The sequence below is a fragment of the Mytilus californianus genome, unplaced genomic scaffold (assembly GCF_021869535.1).
Source record: "Mytilus californianus isolate M0D057914Y unplaced genomic scaffold, xbMytCali1.0.p SCAF_4, whole genome shotgun sequence".
NCBI classification, from domain to species: Eukaryota; Metazoa; Mollusca; class Bivalvia; order Mytilida; family Mytilidae; genus Mytilus; species Mytilus californianus.
In genome coordinates, this window is record NW_026262690.1 from 59400265 (window position 1) to 59419509 (window position 19245).

Consider the following 19245-nt stretch of genomic DNA (forward strand, 5'->3'; position numbering starts at 1 on the left):
AAATATTTATAACAACATGGTTATGGTTAAATTTGTAATATATGTAATTAAAATTTATAATATATATATTTCTTTCATAATGTCTAAATAAATATAAAATTATTAAAAATGTACTATAGAAAATAATAATTATAAAATAATCCATGTACACAGATATGGCTTATTCTATATTAATAATCTTTCCTACTTTTTCTATCACAGCAATCTGATAATCTCATTTGATTTTGATAAAGCCAGTCCTGAACAGGTATGCATTATAAAGATAGATTGGTAGTATAAGAATTTTTAGAAAATATATATTTAACTTTATTCTGAAGAGCTTCTATAAAATTAACATTGATTTAATAGAATTTAGAATTTTATGTTTCTTCTTATTATATTAAACTAAACACTACATAACTTTTTCTAATCATGCATACATCTTAAAATAAACCAAAAAGTGTAATTAAATGTGTCATTTGTGTTGAAATCATTTTACTTTAATTAATCCTTAACATTTGAAAACAAAATTGCATCACTTTTTGAAATTTTGACAAAGAATCAAACAGAGAAACTAAAATTAATTTGAGAAGGTGAAATATTCTTCCCAAAAATATATTATGCTAAGCCAAAGTTTGATCAAACGTTATGAACATTAATGAATATGTTCAATATACAAACAATCTTTCTTCTAACTGTCACATAAGGTAAAAGAACAAACAGCTCCACCTTTAGGTTTTAATGTGGCTGATTCTTCTATGTCAAATGACTGGTTAGGATCCATCTCAAAGTTAAATCTCTGCACAATCTTTGACAATATCATCTTTGCCTCAATCTACAAAAATTTAATCTTAAAGTTACTTCAATATTTTTTTTGGCCAATTCTAAAAGTGCACTACCTAAATCAACATATGCCAGAAGTCAATTTGTGATATAAATATTTTCTTTATTAGTTTTTTTATTGTTTATATATAATATTTTGATGTTAAACTATCATTTTGTGATGATTCCTTCATTCCCTTGCTGCATGTTACACTTAATATCTATACTTGTCAGGATTAGTCCCTATTTGTACCAGTTGTTAACACAATATTTCTTGTAATTCTGCATCTGTCATAAATTTAAAACCAAGGCCTGTCTATCATTGTAATACTTGACATTTAATTTGTATAGTATTGAATTGTTTTACACTAGTCATTTTTGGGCCCTTTATAGCTTGCTGTTTGGTGTGAGCCAAGGCTCCGTGTTCCGGAAGGCCGTACTTTGATCTATAATCGTTTACTTTTTACACATTATGACTTGGATGGAGAGTTGTCTCATTGGCACTCATACCACATCTTCTTATTTCTATATCCAAGATTTTTCAATTCTAAGGTTGAGTCAGAGGTATTAAGCTCATGTGTGAGTGTTTGGAAGGGGTCATGGATTCAATGTCCAGCAGTGTCATAATTTAAAGCTAGTATTTGCTGCTTTTATGCTGGCACAAGGCATTTTTGAATAAAAGCACAAACTTGCCTGCTCGGATTCAGATGAATGTGTCCAAGTGGGATGACATGTCTCCTGTGGACTGTAACCTAATGAACGTACTTCTTAAAAATATGTAACAGTGTTTCAGTCTATAGTGCGAAGCTTTCAAATATTCTTATCCTAAATATGCATGTTATATTTGCCACTAGACATACAGCATTCAGCAATCATTCTTTTATCAAGTTTTGAGTCAGAAATCTGTTCTTAAATAGAATGAGATCTATGATCATATGGCTTGGCTTAAGAATGCATATACTAGAATACAGCATCTCTCAACAACCCCAACCTTAATGAAAAGACATTCTTATGTACATTTTATGCCTCATTGACATTAATTAAGCATAACGTTACATTAAAATTCATACATTCTGAGTGACCTGCAATTATATTATCAAAGCACCATATAGCAGCTGGAATAACATATTACCTGTAACTGCACAGGATGCCGCAGAATTATTTTCAGCAGCTGTGCACAGTGTTCTTTCTGTATAATTATTTTGCAAGTTATAACTTATCCAGTGGTAAAATAAGGTTTGTATTCCAAGATTCAAGTACCATTAACAAGAAAAAAAATTCTAAATGTACATAATTATGTGCAATCAATTAAATATGTCATCTTGTAATTTTGTACTGAACAAGTAATTAAACCTGTATAAGCAAAAACATATGTATACTGCAAACCTGTGTAAACTGAACTCTTGTACCAGGACATACAGTACAGGTTAATATTCTGCAGTGTTTTCCCCTGTGAATATCAAACACCTGTCTAATCCAAACAGAATATTCAGCATCCAAGGAGTTAGCTCTGCACAAGTTTTAATGTTAATAAGAAAATAATTACCACACCGAAATCTTTTCCAATACAAGTCCTGGGGCCCAGCGTAAATGGAAAGTAAGTGTATGACTTGATTCTACAATACAAAATAAAAATTTTATACTAAAATAGTAAGTATTGACCACTCTAAATTTAAGAAATAATTCATGGGGGCTTGAATTTATACTGATTTTACCACTGGTTGGCCCTTTATGCTAAATATTTTACCACAAGCGATAGCGAGGGGTAAAATATCGGCATAAAGGGCAAACCTGTGGTAAAATCAGTATAAATTCAAGCCCCCATGAATTATTTCTATTCTATTAGGACAAATACAGCAATTCTTTTGGATTGAAGCGCTCTAGGTGAAGGCAAATATTTGCCGTTCCCGTAAATAAACACATTATTATATTGACGTAAAATAACAGAGCAAACTGAAATAGTGACATGCTTAAACTTTTTACAATAACGTATTTAGATAGGTTTGGATGAATCTAAATGATAATTTTACTTATATGAAAAAAATTGGGCTTATAAAATATTTTAGCATTGTTTGTTTATGTATCCTTGTTTTGATGACTTTCGTTTTCACAATCATGCATTTTCCCATAAAATGCTAATATTCTTACGTCATCGTTCAATGATGTCGGGTAGCTCATTCATAAATAAACAGCTGCACCATGAGCGCATGATACGCCCGTCGTCTTGTGTGTGAATTTTTATGCAATAAGCATAAACAGTTTCTGACATACGGCATGACATGCAAAAAACCCCCCTTTTTTTTTTACAAAAAACTCAATATCTCTAAAATAAAATTTTGAATCAAAACAAAAAAGTATACAGATCTTTAGATTAATATAACTAAGGAGGGAGTTAAAATTTTAAGCAATAATCATAAATCGTTTTTGAGATACGGCGCGATATGTGAAAACCCCCCTTTAAAAAAAAAAAAAATCAATATCTCAAAAATAAAATTTTGAATCAAAACCAAAAAGTATACAGATCTTTAGATTAATATAACTAAGAAGTGTGTAAAATTTTAAGCAATAATCATAAATCGTTTTTGAGATACGGAGAGACATGTGAAAAACCCCTCCCCCTTTTTTTACAAAATACTCAATAACTCAAAAATAAAATTTTGAATCATCACCAAAAAATATACAGATCTTAAGGTTAATATAACTAAGAAGTGTGTATAGTTTTAAGCAATAATCATAAACTGTTTTTGAGATACGGCGCGACATGTGAAAAACCCCTCCCCCTTTTTTAACAAAATACTCAATATCTCTAAAATAAAATTTTGAACCATCACCAAAAAGTATACAGATCTTAAGATTAATATAACTAAGAAGTGTGTAAAGTTTTAAGCAATAATCATAAATTGTTTTTGAGATACGGCGCGACATGTGAAAAAAAACACACACCTGTTTTAGTTACTAAGTCCCGTAACTCAAAAAGTTTTAATCTTATTTTCACCAAAAAGTATACAGATCATTTGACCATCATAAGAAACAACTATGTTAAGTTTCATGAAATTTGGATAAGTCATTCTCAAGTTACGGTGCGACATGTTTACGCCGGACAGACAGAAGGACAAACTGGCAGACAGACAGACAGACACCGGACATTTGTATACCATAATACGTCCCGTCAAAAATTGACGGGCGTATAAAAAGCATATGAGGTGGGAGTATGATCAGAACAGCCCAAACAATATATTCATATTTTACCACTGGTGTGTACTCAAAGCGTTTGAAGAACGTCATATTAGAATCAGAAATAGTTTATTGAAAAGAACTGTCTAGTATATCTTTTTGGGGAATATCTAAGGATCATATATCCAAACTTTGCTTGAAAACCATTTAATGATTTCACTCGCAAAAAAAGCTTGAACCTCAATATGTGAAAGTGTCTAGAAAAAAGTCCAAAGCCTGTAATTTTTGCAAAAATCAGTGGAGTGGAACCAAACGGAAACTTGATCTGTAACTCATCATAGTAGACTCGCATACTAAAAATCAGCTCAATATGTGAAGGCGTTTAGAAAAAAAGTTGGTATAATTGTTTGTTGAGGAATGACGGAAAAGGGTAAAACTATATGCTCCCGACCAATTCGTGGCAGGGCCATAAAAAAGCTTCAAATTTATTCGCCAGAAGAGGCAATCAGCTAATTGTTTAATCAGTCATAAGATTTATTAACACCTAATCTGTATAAGGAATTGCATGCTGTAAATTAAGATAATTACTGATTTTTTAAATTTTATTGTCACCTTGATTAGTATGTAAGCTTATGATATTGCAAATATTTCAAATGCTATATGAATTTTCTTCTGTGCCACAAATGTCGGCAGTTGTAAAAATCTGTTGCCAGATAGAAGATAAAATAACAATATATGTACGTATTACCAATATTGGTAAAGCCTCTGGTCGCTCAAGTCAGGTTCTACTGTAAAGGTATGTTATAAATTACCATTCAAGTAAATTACCTGTTCTCAGCAGGATTAAATCGTTCAGGATCAAACTTTAAAGGATCTGGAAAAAATTCTTCCAGTCTTGAACTAACAAAGGTACTTATCTACAAAAGTAATGGTTTATTGGTATATATATTAATATTAAAATTCACTGTAGCATTTAAATGTTGAAGAAACCACATGGAGAAACCTCCAAATATATAGTTCCTGTTGGTGTTTTATATTCTATGTTTGTATCCTGAATCTATCAATACACTGACCATTTTTGTTTTCTTTAATACCCCTAGCTTTTTGAAGTGGGTCATATATAAGTGATGGGGTGTCCATTCATACCTTCATCCTTTCATCCCACTTTTGTATCCACTGCTGCTGCTGGACCCCTTGACAGAATATGAGAAACTTTCACAGAATCTCACTCATAGGATGAGTATACATTTGAACCTGTTATTTCATTCCTATATAGTACTGTAGAGTTATTGCACTAATATTATACAATTATAGCCTTTATATGAGGTTGATAGGTTATATTGACCTAAGAGAAGCATATTGACTGGGACGAAGTCCAAGGTTAATATGCTTCTCTAGGTCGACATAACATTTTATTCCACTGTTTAAATATATTGATAGTTTAATCAATATTTGATTGGTTGAGACTATCCCACGTGTCATTGAATAAATCTTCATATTCCATTCTGAGGATCATATTCCCCTCTGAAATGTCAGGATTACTTCGTGCGACGTTACGCGCGGTTAATGTATATAACGTTTTGAACTTCTTATTCTTCTTAAAATAGCAATAGCAAAAATCATTATCATGTTCATATTTATTTCAGACGATAAAACAAACAGACTTATAATTAAATTTTGATCCTCACTGTTTATCAATGGGTATGTCGTGTTTAGTTTGACTTACACAAACAAGCGGATAAGAAAAAAAAATGTATGCAAAATAGTATTTAATGTATTGATAGTAAACAAAGCATAGGCAGTGGAATAAAACATTCATTTCCCTTTGCCTCGGGAGATATGAAGATTTGCTCACCCTCGAAAAATCATATTTCCCTCGGGCAGAGCCCTCGTGAAATATGAATATTCTTGGGTGAACAAATCTTCATATCTCCCTCCGGCACGGGAAATAAATGTATAGTATTGACCTCAACCAAAGGCTACAATTGTTATATATTAATTTATCAACAACCATTGCATGAACAATGTAAAATTGGGGATTTCTAGAATGTACTTTTAGTAACATGCTGTATGCCCTGTGCAATATGCTGTTTTTGACATACAAAAAGCTACACACAACAGTATTGACATGCAAAATGAGTAAATACAAATGTACATGTGATCAAGTTTTAACGAATCACAATTCCTAAAAAATATTCGATTAATAATATTGAGAAATATTGCTCCAAGTAGTATATCATATTGCATGAGCTTGAGGCCTCAAAATTAGTGCAATAATTCTTTCATAATATAGTAACAAATATTTCTGCAACATTGATAATACTTTATTCAATTCCTGGTGCCTGCATGTTCCTTTTTGCCATCTTGTTTAAGTCTCATTTGCTTGCGAGCAAATAATGACAAATATACTTTCACTTGGAACCACTCTAATCGTACAAAACTTTAAGGATAAAGTATAGACCACAATATCAGTCCAGTGTCAGTATTTTTAACTCATTGGAAATTTTCCATTTTTAAGTATATCAATAAAGAAAGACATGTATTAGTATCGGCAAATAGTGCCTTTATCTTACAAAGATATCTACATGAATTATGCAACTATATTGTAAATAATGATATTTTCTGTTACACACAATTTAATTTACTTACCATTATACCTGTTCCTGCAGGTATTTTGTATCCGTGTATTTCCATGTCAGTTTTATTTTCTCTGAAGGTATTTGGTGCTGGAGGATAAAGTCTTAGTGTTTCTTTTATTACCATATCTAAATACTCCATTTTGTTTGTATCTTCTACACTTATGTAAGGCCTATCTCCAACTACATCAGATACTTCAGCTCTCAATCTGAAATAAAATATCTTTATAAACAGAACAGAGTGATACCAAACAATTCTTATTATTAAACTTGTTATGCAAAATAATTTTTGAAACACAATATCCAGAAACAAACAAACAAAAAATAGGAGAAATCTAATAAGTTGAACAAGAAACTTGTAAAACTTTCTTTATTGACCATCATGTCCATATTTCCTTGAAACTAGTCAGTTCCATTTTGTAGAAAAAACAAAATTGCCCAGGTTAATCTTTTGATGTTTCACCTAAACAATAATGGTATCAACAAGTAACAATTTTTTAATTAACTATTGATGAAAGTAAAATTGAACTGACCATTTGAAAGCAAATATAGAAAAGTAAAGGAATTGTTTTGTAAAATATATTGCTGTTACATACATTTTATATGCATCAGCCCTCCATTATTCTAAATATTGGTACATTTATATCATATACTTAATTTCATATCACCGTTGTTTTACAAGCCACCTCTTAACTAGCTTCACCTCCACACAAACTCATTTCCAAAGGATATAATCATGATGTTATTCAAATATCCTCACATAGTTTGCTGCTTTTATTGTAAAATACTGCCAGTCTTGTTAAACAATTTTTGTAAATATTCAAATTCCTTGTTTTAGTTATTATATATTACTGATCATTACTGGTAAATATTTGACATATTCCAATGACTTGTATATTTTATATTTTGGCATTACTTTTATATTCTTTCGTTGTATTAAGACCATAACTATCTAATTTGTATTTGATGGTTTGATACACATATTTGATGAAATGATCATTTTAGATTTTTGATCCAAGAAATAATCTTTGACCTGCAGACTTGGTTTTTGAGCTTTTTATCATCTACTATGATCATTTTATTGATCTATTTATTTTCCATTTTCATGTAATAATATAATAAATCTTGATTATATCTTGACCTCTTGTTGTTCACCACTGACCTCTGATTGATTGATTGATATTTAACACCACTTTCAGCACTGTTGGCTATTTCATGGTGGTCAGTTTTTATTGGTGGAAGAAGCCAGAGTGCCCTGAGAGAACCATGGACCTTCCACAGGAAAAGTGACAAACCTAGTCAATTAAGATCGGAGTTGAGCACATCTGCTACGTGCAGGGATTGAACTCACAACCTCAGTGTTGACTCTCAGTGATGACAGGCTAGTGATATAGTAGTTGGACTACTTAGACCACTCGGCCACCGAGGCCCCTGACTTCTAAATAAGGCAATGGATAGAACTTGCATACATATAAAAACTGCCATGCTAAATTGCACCTGTCTAACGTGAGATAAAGACTATCAATTAGTGTACTTTTTTGTATTTGTAATGTTACTGTGTTGTTTATATTGTTTTGGTATTTTTCTGCCTTGTCATTTTAGCACTTGATTTATGGGATCTTCTTAATATATTCTTCATATGAGTGAGTTTATGTTTTTCATTAAAGAATTTTCACACCTGGGTCAATCATTCTTTGTTGAAGATCATATAATTAGCTGCAGTTGTTCATTTGTTTTTTACTCTATATATAGAAAATTGTCTGCTGTACATCATGTCATGTTTATTGCTTCCAATTACCTTTCAAGTACATCTTTATTTTGCCATAGACAGATCAATGCAAAGCTTAATAAGTTAGCTGAGGTTTCTTGTCCTTCAATAAAAATTAAAAAAAACATAGAAAATAATGATAAACTTTTTGTTATTATTGTTGATATATACTGATTTTCAGATTGTTCTTGAGTATGTGGGTTTCTCTTGTTAGTAAGTTATCAAATCATATCTCAACTCATTTATTACCAAATTAAACCAATGTATGATCACATTGTTCTTTATATCTATCATGAGGCATACTCTTTACTATATTTCATAATTCTTTGCACTGTTTTTAACATCAAATGATCTAACGGTAGTTGAAACAAACTCAAATCATTCAGGAGAAACTATATTTGTGAAATGTGTCAAATTCAAATTTGACCTGTTTTAATGACATATAGAAAGAAGTTTGGAACTGGCCTGTCACACTATAGCTACTTTTGCTAAAAAATAACAGTTCATAATTAGTATAAATTTTGATAAATTGAGGATCATCTTTCTCTAATGTAGGTGTGCTGAATACATTTTTGTTATTAAATTCCTGCTCTTTTTAGTTCTTCAGTCCACATTGTTTGTGCTCTCTAAGGTTTCAAAACTAAGTTTCAAGCATACCAGAGGAAATTCATTATAGAGTAGAAAATGAGAAATGAGCATTTAATTGAGTATCATTACTTTTATCCATTATAACAATAAATTACTTTCAATACAGGTAAGATAAAACTACTTCCTGCAAATGATGGGTGAAAAAAAATACAGTTAAATCCTTCTGCTGGTAATTATTAAACCTTTGCATAATGTTTAAAGCATCTATGTGAGTTTACCTGCCAGAAAAAATGTAGTGATATCATCAAGGATAACTTCTCCATCCAACTCAGGATTCTCTACTGTTAAATAATCAATAAAATTTTTCAAATTATTGCTCATAAAAGACATTCTTCAATCTATATAAATTCCTTTCATTGTGTTTTGAGCAAGAAAATGTTCTTAAAACAGTGGCAGAAATATATGAGGGTAATAAAGGTCATCAATCCTAATCCTTTAGTTATCAATGTAACGTGACAGTACCCAAATTGCACCTATTTTGCCAATTTGGCAGTTTTTTCACCTATGTTTATTTATGGAACGACCATTTAACTTCAATGGGGAGGTTATGGTTTTTTCCTAAAAAAAATATTCTGATCCCCAATTTGATGAAAAAAAATATAGTGGTCAAGCAGATGACAAAGAAAAATATTCTGAATCCAGATTTTCCACATACCTTATAGTGTTAAATTTTGAAAAAAATAATTTGATTGATAGCATCGAAAAACTTTAAAAAAATTCTGACTCAGCCAAAAAACCATAACCCCCTCTTGAAGTTAAATGGTTGCTCCCACATGATCCAGACAAAAGTTTCCATTCTGTGTTTATTTTGTAGATGTATCCTTTCTTTCTATGTAGTCACACCAATTTAATTTTGAATCCATATTGAATCATTGAAAAATGGGTTTGAACCGACGTCCAAACGATCCATGATTCTTAAATGAGGAGTACCCAAATTGCATCCAAGCTTAAATTTGCATCCTTTTAAATCGAATAACAGATGTTTAGTTTTATTTCTTCAAATATTTAGAACAATTTGACATTAGTCCATGCTTAGTATTCATTTTTTAAGAAATGGATGCTTGTAACATATTTTATTTGCTCATTTTAAAAAGATGACTTTTTGTGGACGTCGCTTGGTGACGTTTCCGTAGATTTTACTTTTTCCAGTGAATACTTCATCTGTTGATATATACTGTGAACGTTTTGTGTATATTTAAATATATTTACCTATGTTGAAAGACGTGTATAATGTCAAATCATAAAAAATACAAATTGTTTAGTCTTGTAAGATTTCCTCTGCTATTTTTGCTGAATAGGTGCAATTTGGGTACTCGGTGCAAATTGGGTAATGTGACGTTAGGATATTCTTTAAGCACTTGACTACTTTTTTTCCTCAATTTTTCTATTTGTAGTAAAAGTGGTATAACTGCCAGAGAGTTCCAAAGCATCTTGCTATTTGAAAGATTTTTCTTGTTTTAATGTTGTTATTTTTTAATTTAATAGAGTTTGATTGTTATTGGAGTCATAAACCATTTTTCTTTAAGAGGGCCAGTGATGTTTTTTCCTTAAGTCTGGCACAAGCTACTGTGTCTTTCTTACTCACATTTCATTTTAACAAGGAAATTTAATATGTCATCTGGAGTGTAGTCGCCCCTTTCTATTTTTTCCTTTCTTTCATCAAAACTCTGCTTAGATAAAACTCTCAATGTTCTCATTGCCTTCTTCACATCTGCTAAATATTTCCATTTTGAATATTTGAACTATAAAAGAACATTTTCTTATTATGACTAATATAACAAATAGCTACTTAAAATGAAAGTAGATATGATAATATTTCAAAATCCAGTTTTCTCCCATGGGCCTTATAGCATCATGGTGCTATATTTTTCAAAAATGAACAGAAGATACAATAACCAATTGAATAATTTACAACAGTGTTTGTCAGTATGAACACCACATCTCTGGCAAATATTTACTTAGTTCTTGCATGCACTCAATATTTTCAACTAACAAATATGTGTAATAACTATGCATTTCTGTCATCGAAAGAAAAATTAAATTCATGCCATTTTTACCTTGAAATAACCAACTACGGTAACTTATAGTTGTTACCTTCTAAGTCATTTTGGTTGATGGTGGAGAGTTGTCTCATTGGCAATCATGCTACATCTAATTTTTAAATGTACACATTCATTTTATAAATTTCTTTTGGATAAGGGTTGTGCTCTATGTCATTTCACTGCATGTATAAGTAAATGTGTCAAGATTTTGTGTAACTTTGAAATTTTACAGAAATTACTATTATTCCATTGATGTATAATTATCAAACAGCAATATAACTTTAAAAAAAAGCTAAAATATTTTACTGAAAACGGAGTCAACATTTTACAAAATAAAGAAATCCTTAAACATATTTTCTTCAGACAAGGGCTTTCTTGCACCAAAATCTTACCATCTCCTTTTTTTTTTTTTAAGTTTTGTATTTCTTGTAACAACAATACAAGGTATTCTTGGAATATAATACCAATCAGATTGTTTAATGTGGTTCCCACGATTTGCTAAGATTTTTCTTACGTTTGTTTTTAAATCAATGCACTGTTAATAGAAATAGCTACTACATGTATCAAGTATCAACTACCTTCATGAATGGATCTCGTACAAATGCAGACACTCCACCTAATGCTAATTTAATAGCTTTTGTATATTCTGATGGCTCTGTTCTGTTTTCAACATTGTTCATCTGCATGCCAAAGCCAATCTAAATCATAATACAAAAAGCTATATTAACTACCAAGTATGGAACATGTTTGTTTGAATTGTATCTGATAGAATATAAAACATCTAACATTTCTTTGCTTTAAACAAGACAAAATCAATCAATTTTTGGAAAAAAATACTTTATTTCTCATCCTTTTCTCAAGAACTTTTGAACATTGAACAAACACCACTAGTAGTGTTTTGTTAAATACTGCACACCATTTTTTATATTTGACAAAAGTGAAATGATCAATAGTAAATTTAACATGAATGTTAGAAGCCCTGTTACCAGAAAAATTCTATTTTTATTCCATTATTGTTGCTTGGAAACAGGATGACTCATAAGTAAATAAATAGTTTTAGGTTCTAATTTATCCATTTAAACAAACCTTCCCTATCACATCCAAAGTAAGATGATTAAACTCTTCCAACATGGAAACTTGAGTGTTGCCGTCTGCTAATCCAGCAAGTTTAGTTATAAGAAGATCTATTTCTGTATTAAAAGCAGATTCTAGCCCTTTTATATAACTGTGAAATACAAAAAAAAGTTTGAGTCTTACAAGAAAGATTATAATTATTAAATTTGTACATTATTAACAAGAAATCTTACTTCTATGCTGGTTTCAAATGGTGTAATAGCTCTTAAAGATTTAGTTTTGACTATCAAGATCCCAAGGCATAATCTAAGACTTGAAAATTGACATAGACACAACAAGAATTTTTGTCACAACTCCAAATGAACATTCTTAAAAGTTTGGTCTCAAGTCATTCTGACTACTAATAATATGTTTTTTGTTAGAAACTAATGATTAAAAATGATGTCAGTAACTCACATGGCCTGTCAGAGCACGTAATCAACTAAAACTGTGAGTTAATTCACAAAAGGATTATACCAGGGATTCCAAAATTGTTTTTAGCCAGCTGTACATTTTATATATTATCCCGATTTTAATCCCTTAAGACAAAATAAACAAAAGGCAATTATGGTAATCAGTTTCCGAATTGGCCATCATGCAAAGCATGAATGAGTGTAAGTAGCTCCTTCTACGTTATTTCTTCAAGAAAATATTCGAAATAAACGTGAGATAAAGGTATCAGCGACAATTTAAGCATTTTTTGAAGAAATTAGGATGCATAATTAAATTTAACACCTGCGCACATGCACACACGTGTACTAGTTCAAACAGAGACATGTCTCTGGTTCAAACAACGTGGTTATGACGATTTTTCATTTTCACCTTTTTAATTCTTTCATCAAATCATATTTGTAAACGTATTTCTGATAATTTATATCTTTTTGACTAAATTAATTAGATGCAAACTGCTGAAATGTAAGAAAATAACTTTGAATAGAACGATCAATGTCTGGTTCAAAATAGTTTACCTGTCACCTGAACAGGTAAATTTCAGCTGTTCGACAACTAATTAGCCTTGATTAAAATGAGAAGGTATTAAAGTAGGGGTTGATTTGATAGTACTTAATGATTATGTCACTTTTATGACGGGAAATGTGTGGCTGTTAAAGGCAAAAGGTTGGGTCAAAAAGATCGCGAATTATGTTAAAATGACCGTCTCTTAAGAAAGCCTTGAAAACTAAAAAGTAGATGACCGTTTCATGCTTAATCCAGCTGGACTTTTACCGGACATTATACAAATGTCTGGAATATATGACCGTTTTGGAAGCCTTGGATTATACTATTATTCCTCCTTTCAAACACACACACTACAATAAGTATATTGAAGTAAGGAAGTTCAATTATCTCCCTTTTAACATGTTGGAACAGAATAATATTCCTATATGCACATCTTCAGGAACTGTTGTACAACTCTGTAAAGTCATCAATATTACTCAAAAATCATACTTTTGTCAAAAAAATAGAACAAGAAATACAGAATACATATATATCATCAGTACCGTATCATAGGTTCTGAAGGTTTTTTATAAAATTTTCACTGAAACTGAATGCTACACTGAAATCAAGGTTTGAAAAGTGAGAAAGAAATTTAGCTAAAGTTGTGTATGAAGGCAGAAAAGGCTGGTAGGCAGATAAACAAAAGAGTAGAGTTACAGAAACTCAACATACATATATAGCTGTTTATATAGTAATATTTCCTATTCAGTGGTCAGATGCTTATAACACAATAGTATATTTCACATACCTTTTCTGAAAACAAGGATTCATCAATGCTCTCCTCCAAACCCATACTTTTTGATCTGTTTCTACTACTAGTCCTTTACCTATAAATCTATTAACAAGAACATTTAAAAAATAAATGTGTGTATCCTTTAGGAATTTGTGAAAAGACATTAAGAAGAAATCTTGACTGGCAGCTATTTACTACAGAACCAAATCAGGTAGTTTTTTTTAAACTGCTTGATGTCAATGAACAATATAACAGAATTTAATGAAAATTTAACAAGCATTCTGAGAGTATTGCATGGCAATACATAGTCCCCTACCGGGTAAAAACTCATTTTACTGGAACAAAATGCTAACTTGTTCTATAACTTGTCATGGTGTAAACAAAAAGTAAATATCATGTCAATATCTTCAAGCATGACTAAAAACAGTGTGGAAAACTGATTTTATGAGTGAAAAAAAACATTAGATATGATTAATAGTTTTCTAAAATTAGATATGATGTAATAAAGTGTATATCTATTTTCAAATTATAATCAAATATAATTAATAATTCCAAATATTTTTTCTTTCATTTGTCACAAACTAATATAGATTTGTAACTTATCTATAAAATGTCAACAACTTTTATCTACACAATGTAATGTATTGAAATATCTAATTAAAGGATTTCTCTTCATAATTTTTTTTTATATATATAGCATCTAGCATTCAGAAAATTAGTTTATACTAAATAACAAACAAACCTGCCAAAATATTCTTCAAATAATTTAACAAAGAATGTCTTTAAAAAAATGAGTTATCTCCCTTTGTACAGAAATATGGTTTAACATAGTACTCTAACATTAGATATGGTCCAGAGTTATGGTCCATAACTCTGGACTAAATCATCAGACTGGAACAAAATTTGAACTTGATCTATAACTTGTCATGATAAAACTATATACCAAATATCAAATCAATATCTTCAAGAACGAAAACAAAAAAGTGTGGAAAGCTGATTTGCCGGACTGACAGATGGACAGACGGACAGATGGACAGACGGACAGACAGACAGACGGACAGACACAGAGGGACGGAGTGGAAACCTAAAGTCCCCTCCGACTTTGTCGGTAGGGGACTAATAATATGAATATGTTTTTTAATACAGAATACAAAAAATAAATTCTAATAAAAATGACAGCACCCTATAAATCAAAGCATGAGAGTGCTGCAAGGCTGTTTCTGTCTACTCAATGTTTTTGTGACATCTAGTTTTCCATATGTATGTAATTGAACCTGACAAGAGACTTAAATAATATTGAAAAAATTCGGACTATTTACTGCATCACTTTAACATTAACAATTGAGATTTAAAAATCAAAACTTTTAATTCAATGACACAGAAAAAAAGAGTTTAAACACATCTGTATACAAGGTATGAAGCATCCAAGTCTTCTTCCCCATAAAATATAAAGCAAAATACAAATAGTTTACAAAGCTGCTGCAGCCAGATTGTAATCCCTATGTCTTGCATTCTGTTACTTTATTAGCAGGCGAAACAAAAATGATGATTTTCTGATTTTTCTCCCATTTGATAGTCAAAATAAACCCAGTCATATCATAGTTCTACATTCATTTGTAAGCTATAATCAAGTCTAAATTTCCTGTTTTTAATCATTATTGTCTCAGACACCAGCAGTAGCATGGTAGATTTCTGAGAAATATATGAAAGTCCATGTCACTGAGATAATTTAAATTTTAATCATTATTAAAGGTTTTTACTGAAGCAAGTATGAAATTTCATGTAGATCGACCTCTGTTTCAGACCCAAACAATTATGCATAACTGCACCTGGAAACAAACTTTGTTACGTAACTATAATGGGTCATTTTGGCAGGAACTAAACATTCATAGGTTTCAATCCATGTAAATACTGTGATTATGGATAGTTCACTCAAAAAAAAAATCATTCTAATATTATCAGACAAAAATATACTTTGACATCATCTTGAAACAACTTAAGAATGTAATAGCTATTATTATATATATATGTGTCTGCCTATATGTAGTGACAACTGTATTGTTAGGTTGATTGTATAGGCAATGTATATATGTGAAATTCTAAATTAAAACTAATTGAACTAAGTTTTATCTATTTTGATAACAATTGTCTTCATTTTCATTTTGATAACAATTGTTTACATTATCTACTTTGATAACAATTGCCTAAACAAATATATTTACCTTTCACCAAATAAAAACCCTAATTTTTCATAAGCCTTCTTTGACTTAGTATGGTTCCCTGTAATCATTAACTCCTGTAATGAATAAACAATATTTTAGTTATTTTTATTAAGTAGTACATAAAAATAGTGATTTTAGGAAAAATGTCAATGAATCAGCAACCCAACAACACAATCAAAATCTGGAGTTTACATACAGTCTTGTCATGCTTTAAATTTAACAACATTTAGAGCACATGATATAGCCACATGCACCTGTGTCAAGGTTGAACTAATTTTTGAGAATATTCAACTCTCTCTTAACTACCTCAAATAGTGAAAAAACTAAAATTGAAAAGAAAAAATGCACAATAAATTAACAATCATTACAGAAATGGCACTTAAGTCATTAATACAGACCATAAAAAACACAGCTAGATGTATTATCAAAGAAAAATTGATATTCCTTAAAGCAGACATTCATACTTGAAAGGAAGGTCAGAATACTCAATCTTAGAAATCATGTTTTAATACACATTCTAATATGATGCTCTTCTTTTCTATTTGACTTATCATGTCATGTTCTATGCTCCTTTTAACATGGGTAGGCATTATTTTAAAATTAGTATTGAGCATGACATGAAAAATTATTTCTTAATTGATATCAACAACTATTCTACTGCAGAACACAGAACCTTACTAAATAAACTTTGTGAATGTAAGAAAAATTTTTAAATGAAATGTTTCTTGTGTTTCACATTGTAAATAATTGAATTGTTGACGTTTCTCCTTGCCAGTTAAAATATTGGTCAGATGGCATTATATATTTGTGTTATGTTTACACCAGCTGACAAAACAACCTTGTGACTGTCTCACATACTCAATAAACAGCTGCGCCATGAGCACATGATACGCCAGTCATTTGTGTGTGAATTTTTATGCAATAATCATAAATAGTTTCTGACATACGGCGCAACACGCGAAAACCCCCCTTTTTTTTACAAAAAACTCAATATCTCTAAAATAAAATTTTGAATCAAAACCAAAAAGTATACAGATCTTAAGATTAATATAACTAAGAAGTGTGTAAAATTTTAAGCAATAATCATAAATTGTTTTTGAGATACGGCGAGACATGTGAAAACCCCCCTTTTTAAAAAAAAAAATCAATATCTGTAAAATGAAATTTTAAATCAAAATCAAAAAGTATACAGATCTTTAGATTAATATAACTAAGAAGTGTGTAAAATTTTAAGCAATAATCATAAATCGTTTTTGAGATACGGCGCGACATATGAAAAACCCCTCCCCTTGAATCATCACCAAAATGTATACAGATCTTGAGATTAATATAACCTTAAGATTAATATAACTAAGAAGTGTGTAAAGTTTTAAGCTATAATCATAAATTGTTTTTGAGATACGGCGCGACATGTGAAAAAAACACACACCTGTTTTAGTTACTAAGTCCCATAACTCAAAAAGTTTTAATCTTATTTTCACCAAAAAGTATACAGATCGTTTGACCATCATAAGAAACAACTATGTTAAGTTTCATGAATTTTGGATAAGTCGTTCTCAAGTTACGGTGCAACATGTTTACGTGGGACAGACAGATGGACAGACGGACAGAAGACATTTGTATACCATAATACGTCCCGTCAAAATTTTGACAGGCGTATAAAAATGAGATCAACCAGTCTGGTCCTCTCATTCCTATTATTTTCTTTTTAGATTGAATATAAACATGTTGCAACAACAGAAGTTTGAATTTTTGTTTGCAGTAAATGTAATAATCATAAATAGTTTCTGACATACGGCGCAACACGCGAAAACCCCCCTTTTTTTTACAAAAAACTCAATATCTCTAAAATAAAATTTTGAATCAAAACCAAAAAGTATACAGATCTTAAGATTAATATAACTAAGAAGTGTGTAAAATTTTAAGCAATAATCATAAATTGTTTTTGAGATACGGCGAGACATGTGAAAACCCCCCTTTTTAAAAAAAAAAATCAATATCTGTAAAATGAAATTTTAAATCAAAACCAAAAAGTATACAGATCTTTAGATTAATATAACTAAGAAGTGTGTAAAATTTTAAGCAATAATCATAAATCGTTTTTGAGATACGGCGCGACATATGAAAAACCCCTCCCCTTGAATCATCACCAAAATGTATACAGATCTTGAGATTAATATAACCTTAAGATTAATATAACTAAGAAGTGTGTAAAGTTTTAAGCTATAATCATAAATTGTTTTTGAGATACGGCGCGACATGTGAAAAAAACACACACCTGTTTTAGTTACTAAGTCCCATAACTCAAAAAGTTTTAATCTTATTTTCACCAAAAAGTATACAGATCGTTTGACCATCATAAGAAACAACTATGTTAAGTTTCATGAATTTTGGATAAGTCGTTCTCAAGTTACGGTGCAACATGTTTACGTGGGACAGACAGATGGACAGACGGACAGAAGACATTTGTATACCATAATACGTCCCGTCAAAATTTTGACAGGCGTATAAAAATGAGATCAACCAGTCTGGTCCTCTCATTCCTATTATTTTCTTTTTAGATTGAATATAAACATGTTGCAACAACAGAAGTTTGAATTTTTGTTTGCAGTAAATGTAATAATCATAAATAGTTTCTGACATACGGCGCAACACGCGAAAACCCCCCTTTTTTTTACAAAAAACTCAATATCTCTAAAATAAAATTTTGAATCAAAACCAAAAAGTATACAGATCTTAAGATTAATATAACTAAGAAGTGTGTAAAATTTTAAGCAATAATCATAAATTGTTTTTGAGATACGGCGAGACATGTGAAAACCCCCCTTTTTAAAAAAAAAAATCAATATCTGTAAAATGAAATTTTAAATCAAAACCAAAAAGTATACAGATCTTTAGATTAATATAACTAAGAAGTGTGTAAAATTTTAAGCAATAATCATAAATCGTTTTTGAGATACGGCGCGACATATGAAAAACCCCTCCCCTTGAATCATCACCAAAATGTATACAGATCTTGAGATTAATATAACCTTAAGATTAATATAACTAAGAAGTGTGTAAAGTTTTAAGCTATAATCATAAATTGTTTTTGAGATACGGCGCGACATGT

The 19245-nt window shown here is 30.4% G+C and overlaps 1 protein-coding gene across 1 annotated transcript in view; it reads right to left on the reverse strand.

Moving 5' to 3' along the window:
* Positions 1–19245, reverse strand: part of LOC127698497 (cholesterol 24-hydroxylase-like) — a 78029-nt gene that overhangs the window by 47741 nt on the left and 11043 nt on the right. The window contains exons 4-8 of the mRNA XM_052202003.1: positions 16134–16207; positions 13927–14013; positions 12156–12294; positions 11648–11767; positions 10613–10769 (exon numbers count right to left, since the gene is read on the reverse strand). Of these exons, the coding sequence (XP_052057963.1) occupies positions 10613–10769; positions 11648–11767; positions 12156–12294; positions 13927–14013; positions 16134–16207 (577 nt within the window). The remainder of the gene's footprint in view (positions 1–10612; positions 10770–11647; positions 11768–12155; positions 12295–13926; positions 14014–16133; positions 16208–19245) is intronic.